This window comes from Lipotes vexillifer, unplaced genomic scaffold (assembly GCF_000442215.2).
Source record: "Lipotes vexillifer unplaced genomic scaffold, Lipotes_vexillifer_v1.1 scaffold1011, whole genome shotgun sequence".
Taxonomy (NCBI): Eukaryota; Metazoa; Chordata; class Mammalia; order Artiodactyla; family Lipotidae; genus Lipotes; species Lipotes vexillifer.
Genome location: NW_006787698.1, coordinates 3,231,152 through 3,239,199, shown reverse-complemented (window position 1 = coordinate 3,239,199; position 8,048 = coordinate 3,231,152). Strand labels below are relative to the sequence as shown.

The 8,048-nt window shown below is 51.6% G+C and overlaps 1 protein-coding gene across 1 annotated transcript; it reads left to right on the top strand.

Annotated features, from left to right (window-relative positions):
* The first annotated feature begins 288 nt into the window (after nt 1-288).
* On the top strand, nt 289-4,165 carry CLEC4G (C-type lectin domain family 4 member G). The gene is made up of 9 exons (XM_007460609.1): nt 289-361; nt 704-805; nt 1,111-1,164; nt 1,355-1,417; nt 1,553-1,657; nt 3,053-3,142; nt 3,361-3,509; nt 3,623-3,738; nt 4,024-4,165. The coding sequence occupies exons 1-9, from the start codon at nt 307-309 to the stop codon at nt 4,160-4,162; spliced, it is 873 nt and encodes a 290-aa protein (XP_007460671.1). The 5' UTR covers nt 289-306; the 3' UTR covers nt 4,163-4,165.
* The last annotated feature ends 3,883 nt before the right edge of the window (nt 4,166-8,048 follow it).

Here is an 8,048-nt window from a genome sequence, read left to right as displayed (position 1 = left end):
CACACACACACACACACACACACACACACACACACACACACACACACACACCACTTCCCCCATTCCTTCTACCCTCCCTCAACCCCCCTCAGTTCCCCACTTCCCCTCCCCACCCCACCCTTACTGCAGCCCAGCCCAGCCCAGCCAAGCCCAGCCCAGAAAGGGCCCATCGCTGTGATTGGTCAGTGGTTCTCTGTACCAGGAATTGAGACACAGGAGACGGGAAGGAAGGAAGAGGGTGGGTGGGGTGGGGAGAGAGATGGGGCTACTTTTATATCTACTCCCAGAGCTGGATGTCTGTTCACCATGGACACTGCCGGGTACAGCAGGTGGGACGACAGGCTGGAGGAGGTCCCCGGAGGTATGAGCAATGGGGCTGCCTCACAGGTCCCCTTGGGTCCCTCTCTGACCAGTGGTTTGGGGTTTGTTGGGAGAATGGAGAGGACCAGCCGGGAGAGGGCCTAAGTAGTGAGTGCAGGAGAGACACCACAGGCCCTAGAGCCAGCTGAACCTGGATTCAAATTTCAACTCTGCCACTTAGGGGCTGTGTGACCACAGACAAGTTACCGTACCTCTCTGAATCTCAGTTTCCTGGGAGGACCCCAAGCCTCCAAGGCTCAGTCCTCAGGGCCCAGGGATCCAGGGTGGTCCTGGTACCGGAGGAACTCAGGAGGAACTCAGGAGTCCATCTGTGTTATCCCAGGGCACTGGGGACGCTGGGGACAGAGACCCCTCCTCCTGGCCCTGGCTCTCTTAGTGGTCACAATCCTGTGGGCCCTCGTTCTGAGCATTCTGTTTTCCAAGGGTGAGTGACTGGATGATGGGGGAGGTCGTGTCCAGCCCCCCTGGGGGCATAGACCTTTTCTCCGTCCCTGAGCACACCAGCCAGGTCCCAGGCCCTTGCCTGGGTCTGAGTGTGAACATGTCAGAACAGAGTTTGTGTGCACCCACGTGTGTGCATATGTGCCTGTGAATGTGTTTGTCCTTTGTCGGTGTGTGTGCACATCACACGCGCTGCACCCCTGTCCACCCACTCTGTGTGTCCGGTGATCAGGGTCCCTGCACCCCTCGGGCCGCGGGGAGAGTTCCCGAGTCCCCCTCTCTCCGCAGCCTCCACAGAGCGCGGGGCGCTGCTTGGCCAACAGGATCTGCTGAGGACAAACTGTACGTGCAGAACAGGGGCTCTTGGGTCCCCAAAGTTCGGGGGCGGAAGGGTCTTGGACCCTGGCGTTGGGGTAGTGGGTGGGTCGGCGGGGACCTCACAGTCTGCAAGGCTGGCCCTGGAGTTGGGCAGGGTCCTGTGAGTTCCCGAGGGTGACCTGGAGTGTGTGGGGCGGACGGGGGATCGTTCCAGCCTCGAAGCAGACGGCGGTGCTGGGTGTCCTGAAGGAGGAGGTCCGAGCCTGCAATAGCTGCTGTGAGACTGGTGGACCGAGGGGGCGGGGCTTGTGGCAGGGATTGGAGGAGGCGAGTGGGAGCGGGGCTCTCGCGCGTAGTGGGGGCGGCAGGCTGGTCTTAGATGTCCCGCCCCCATCCTCGCCCCCCTTCCCAGGCCTGGGGACTCAGGCGCAGCTGCAAACCGTGCGCACCAATCTTAGAGAGGCACAGTCGAAGCTGATCCAGCAGCAGAGCGCCGTGAAAGAACTGAGCGAGCGCGGTGAGGGCGGGACATTGCCATGATCCCTGACCCCTCACCCCGGCTGTTACCCTACCCTTGATTCACCTCCGGACCCCTCTGTGACCCCCACCTGTCCTGTGATCCTGACCATTGACCCCAGTCGTGTCCTCCATCCTGACGCTGACCTCTGGACTCTGACCTTAACTGCAACTCCTAACCCCAACCGCAACTGGACCCTACCCAGCCATAACAGTCCTTGACCGTGATGTCATTGTTGTTGTTTTTTTTAAACATCTTTATAGGAGTATAATTGCTTTACAATGGTGTGTTAGTTTCTGCTTTATAACAAAGTGAATCAGCTATACATATACATATGTTCCCATATCTCTTCCCTCTTGCGTCTCCCTCCCTCCCACCCTCCCTATCCCACCCCTCTAGGTGGTCACAAAGCACCGAGCTGATCTCCCTGTGCCATGCGGCTGCTTCCCACTAGCTGTCTACCTTACGTTTGGTAGTGTATATATGTCCATGCCTCTCTCTCGCTTTGTCACAGCTCACCCTTCCCCCTCCCCATATCCTCAAGTCCATTCTCTAGTAGGTCTGTGTCTTTATTCCCGTCTTACCCCTAGGTTCTTCATGACCTTTTTTTTTCCTCTTAAATTCCATATATATGTGTTAGCATACGGTATTTGTTTTTCTCTTTCTGACTTACTTCACTCTGTATGACAGACTCTAGGTCCATCCACCTCACTACAAATAACTCAATTTCGTTTCTTTTTATGGCTGAGTAATATTCCATTGTATATATGTGCCACATCTTCTTTATCCATTCATCCGATCATGGACACTTAGGTTGCTTCCATCTCCTGGCTATTGTAAATAGAGCTGCAATGAACATTTTGGTACATGACTCTTTTTGAACTATGGGTTTCTCAGGGTATATGCCCAGTAGTGGGATTGCTGGGTCGTATGGTAGTTCTATTTGTAGTTTTTTAAGGAACCTCCATACTGTTCTCCACAGTGGCTGTATCAATTTAGATTCCCACCAGCAGTGCAAGAGTGTTCCCTTTTCTCCACACCCTCTCCAGCATTTATTGTTTCTAGATTTTTTGATGATGGCCATTCTGAGCGATGTGAGATGATATCTCATTGTAGTTTTGATTTGCATTTCTCTAATGATTAATGATATTGAGCATTCTTTCATGTGTTTGTTGGTAATCTGTATATCTTTGGAGAAATGTCTATTTAGGTCTTCTGCCCATTTTTGGATTGGGTTGTTTGCTCAATAACAAAAACAAACAACCCAATCCAAAAATGGGTGATGTCATTCTTGACCTTGGCAATGACCACGGAAGTGGATGTTGACCTTAACTAATCATGACCCTATTACTGATGCTGAGCCTAGCTATAATCTGGACTCCTTTTACCTCGCAGTGACCCAGAGCTTGGCTGAAGCCGGTAGGGACCGTGAGAACATCCGCAGTGAGCTCTTCAGGGCGCTGGAAGGTGTCCGGCTCGGGAACAGTGAGCACGATCCAGAGGGGTGAAGGGGAGAGGAGAGGACAAGTGGATACCGCCCTTGGGCCCCAGGGTTCCCTGATCCGCCTGGCCCCGCCCTTTGACCTTGGCCTGCTCTCAGTGGCTCCGACCCTGAACCCAGTGGTCCAACACTCCCCTCCCCAATCCTCACCATCTGCTCCATTTGGGAGCAAATCATCTCTTTGATCCTCGCCACCCTGCAGGCTCCTGCGAGGAGTGCCCCAAGTCGTGGCTGCCATTCCAGGGCTCCTGTTACCTTTTCTCCACCCAACGGGCCACGTGGGTGGAGGCGCAGCGCCACTGCGAGGGCGCCAGAGCGCACCTGGTGATTGTCGGGGGCCTGGATGAGCAGGTGCGCAGCTCCGGCTTTGGGGGGCGGGGGGCGGGGAGAAGGAGTTTACCTGAGGGGGCGTGGTTGGGGGCGGGGCGGGACAGACGCGTGGCTCAGTCTCCCTTCTTGCCCAGGGCTTCCTAAGTCGGAACACTGGTGGCCGCGGTTACTGGCTGGGCCTGAGGGCCGTGCGCAGGGCGCGCAGGATCCAGGGCTACCAGTGGGTGGACGGAGTCCCGCTCAGCTTCAGGTGAAGGAAGGGACTTGGGGAGGCTGACAGTTCGGATCCCAGGAGAAGCGCTTCGGCCAGATCTCAGGGCCTTCTTAGGGATGGGCGGGCTACACCCCAGGAAGTGACTAGGGTTAAATTCTGGGGTTAGAAAGTTATATCTCAGGTGCGTGTGCTCAGGTTAGACCCTCAGGATGCCTAGGTTAGCCCCAAGCAATAAACAGGCTAGACCCCGGAAAGGAAGGCTGGACCCCATGGCCATCCTCAGCCTAGCCTCCCAGCAACACCTCCGCTAAACCACTGCAGCCACTGGAATCAGGGGGAGCCCAATGACTCGCTGGGGCGCGAGGACTGCATCATGATTCTCCGCACGGGGATGTGGAACGACGCACCGTGCGACAACAGGGACGACAGCTGGATCTGCGAGAAGAGGCTCAGCTGCTGACCTCCCCCAGTGCCCCAGAGTCACGCCCACTGGCACTTTTCCAATCGCCTGAGCCGCTCACCGTCCTGGCTCCGCCCACCTCCATTAATTTCCCACCCCACACACAGCGTAGGCCAGTAACTGCACTCTGAGACCTCCGCTCCAGCCTCACTGCAACCCCTCACCCGTGGACCTCACCTAGTCTCCACCCGCTCCAAAATCTGAGCTCCCCAGTCCTGTGATCTGACCCTATCGCCCTCCCTAACCAAGGTCAAGCAACTCAAGGATGGAGCTGTTTGATTTACTTGTATTTTACCATGCAGATGGAAGGACTCAAAGAAGGGATTTTGAGAGCTTTCTTCGCAGCCCGAGGGAACATCAATAAATGAGAAATGAATCTTGGCTCCTGGCTCTGGTTAGCTGTTCTAAGCTTTATCTCAGAGACGCTGATGTCACCCATGTGAGTGACCCTGACCTCAGGGGACTATGATGCCCCCCAGATACCCAGTGGGTAACCTGCATTGGGCCAGGGGCTGTAGGGCACTGGGGACCCAGGAATGAGTCTGACCCCCATCCCTACCCCTGGGACTATATGACCAGTGACTTGATTGAGGAATACATGATGCATTTGAAGGAGCCACCTGTGTCCCCAGGGAGAGGAACTCTGCTGAGATGCTGCAGTGCTGGCCCTGTTCCTTGAGGAGACCATCACCCTATTGTGGAGACTACAGGCAGCCTGACACAAGGCCCTGAGACAGGTGGGAGAGGGGCCGCCCGGATCTGATGAGCATGTCCCTTTCGTCTCGGGCACCCAGGTTCTGTGGGATGTTCAGGAAATACATCCAGAGAAGATGGACCTTCCAAGAACAATGGGATTTCAGCACATGGAGCTGGGAAGGGAGGGCTTTGCAGGCAGAGAGTGTTGGAAAGTGTAAGGTATGGCTGAACCCATTTGGGGGGTGTGGGGTGCACACAGCCTAGTTTTATCAACTGGAGACTTTTGATCTGAATTTACCCTGCACTCCCAAAGCTTCCTGCTCCCATCTTGGGGACCTGGGGGCTCTCCCAGCATTTCCAGTGGAGACGGGTCCAACTGAGGGGAGTGACAGGCTAGCAGCTTTTAGTTCTGTGCAGAGCTGAGTCCAGAACCAAAGCTTCCCAGCCCTGAGAGCATCCACTGAGCAGGAACAGGAGGGAACAGCACCCCAACTCCCTGGCCAGGCAGAATCTTTCAGTGCTGTAACCAGGAAACCCCCAACCCTTCTCTGAATCCTCTAAACTGCAGCCCAGGGGACTACCCTGGCAGTCTAGTGGTGAAGATTCCACACTTCCACTGCAGGGGGTGCAGGCTCGATATCTGGTGGGGGAACTGAGATCCTACAGGCCGAGTGGTGTGGCCATAAATAAATAAATAATAAATAAATAAATAAATAATAAATAAATAAACTCCAACCCAGAGCAAGGCATTGACCTTTCCCAGGAGCCATCTGATTTCTGGACAGATAAAATACCTAGTAGACTGTTGACCAGACTGATGGATTTCCAGACAGTCAGCTTGGAAGAGTGTATGAGTTTCCTACTGCTGCTGTAACAAATGCCTGCCAACTTGGTGGCTTGAAACAATATACATCTATTCTACAGTTGTGGAGGTCAGAAGTCCAAAATTAGTTTCATTGGGACTTTCCTGGCGGTCCAGTGGTTAAGACCCCATGCTTCCACTGCAGGGGCATGGGTTTGATCCCTGGTCGGGGAACTAAGATCCCGAATGCTGTGCAGTGCAGCCAAAAAGAGAAAATAAACAAAATTAGTTTCACTGGACTGAAATCAAGGTCACGAGGATCAGGGTCCCCCAAGAAACTCCATGTCACCCAGCAATTCCACTTCTGGATAGATATCCAAAAGAACTGAAAGCAGGGTCTTGAAAAGATATTTGCATACCCATGTTCATAGCAGCATTATTCACAATAGCCAACAGGGAGAAGCAACCCAAGTGTCCGTCAATGGATGAGTGGATAAACCAAACATACTCATCCATATAATGGAATACTATTCAGCCTTAAAAAGGAAGGAAATTCTGACACATATAACAGCATTATGCTGCGTGAAATAAGGACAAATACTGTTGTTTAATGGGTACAGAGTTTCAGTGTTGCAAGATGAAACAGTTCTGGAGATCTGTTGCAGAACAATGCGAATATACTTAACACTCCTGAACTGTCCACTTAAAAATGGTTAAGATGGTAAATTTTATGTTATGTTTATTTTACAACAGTTGAAAAAAAAGTTTTATTTTAAATGCACTTATTTCAAGCTTACAATTTAACAAGTTTTGAGAAATATATACAGATGTGTAGCCACCACTGCACTGCAGATATAGAACATTTCCATCACCTCCTAAAATTCCTTCTTGTCCCTTCCCAATCGGTCCTCCCCTCCTCCCCTCCCCCAGGCCACCACTGACCTGCTTTCCATCACTATTGATGAGATTTGTCTTTTCTCAAATGCCATATACATTGAGTCGTACAGTGTGTAGTGCTTTGTGCCTGGATTCTTTCTCTAGGCATATAGTGTTTTTGAGATTCACCCATGCTGTTGTAGTTTGTTTCTTTTCATTGCTGAATCATCTTCCATTGACTGGCTGGACCACCATCTGTGTATCCAGTCATCTGTTGACAGATGTTTGTGTTGTTTGAATGTGAGAGTATGAATCAAGCTACTGTGAATAATCTCATACAGAATTTTTTATGGATTTAAGTTTTCACTTCTCTTGGGTAAATACCTGGGAGTGGGTCAGATAGTAGGTAAGTGATTAAGTTTATAAGAAACTGCCAGACAGTTTTCCAAAGTGGTTGCACCCTTTTTGCATCCCCAATACTCAGCGATGTCTCCAGGCTCTGGTTGCTTGGGGAGGGTATTTTTGACCCAAGAGAGGCTTTAGCAGTTCTAGAACCAGGTGGAGGTGCTTATCTAGAGAAGAGCAGGAGGGGCGGAAATGAGGCTGGAAATTGAAGCTGATATTGTGGGAAAGCAGGAAGCACGGGTTTACATGTGCCTGATAACACGTGTTTTCACGGGGAGATGAGACAGGGCAGGGGGCTGGGAAGCAGGAGGTTGGGGAGGGGTCTCTGCCGTTTGGAACTACAGCCCCCTGAACAGAGACAAATAGAAGGGTTGTTGACTGCACCCCAAAGAGGGGCCTTCTGGGGGTGACAACAGTAGTGCTTCAGCAGACCGAGGAGGAGGTTGGCCAGAGAGAAACTGGAGAGGGGAGAGCCGATGGGAGAGCAAGTCTCCGTGAACAAGGAGCAATTTCTTTCATTCACTCATTCATTCATTCAATGCAATCATTTTCTCACCCAGAAACATTTCTTGTGCACTTACTGTATGCCAGGCACTGGAGTTCCAATGGAGAACAAGAGGTAAAAAACCTTAGACTGAGTGGAAGCAGCCACCCACAAAATCATATAGATGCTATGAGCTCATTTATATGAAGTTCTAGAATAGGCAGAACTACTCAAGCTTGGAAAATTGTGGGCACAATGGTTCCCCGGGAGCAGAGGCAGAGACTTCCTGGGAAGGGCCATGAAAGAACTTTCTGGAATGATGGAAACATTCTGTACCTTGAGAGAAGTTTGGATTACACAGGTGAATGCATTTGTCAAAGCTCCAAGAAAACACGGCCGGAATTTGTGTATTTCATTCTAAGTTATTTTACTCAGAAGGGAAAAAAGTTAGGAGAGCAGCCAGTGATTATTGACCTCTAGTTCACGGTCTGTGGGTTGGAGCATTTTGGGGGGGATTTAGTATTGATATTTAAGGGGCTGGAGTGGGCTAATGTCTGCACCTTACTTTGAAATGCACGAAAAATAAAATGGATTGAGGGGTGGATGGATGAACAGATTTGTAA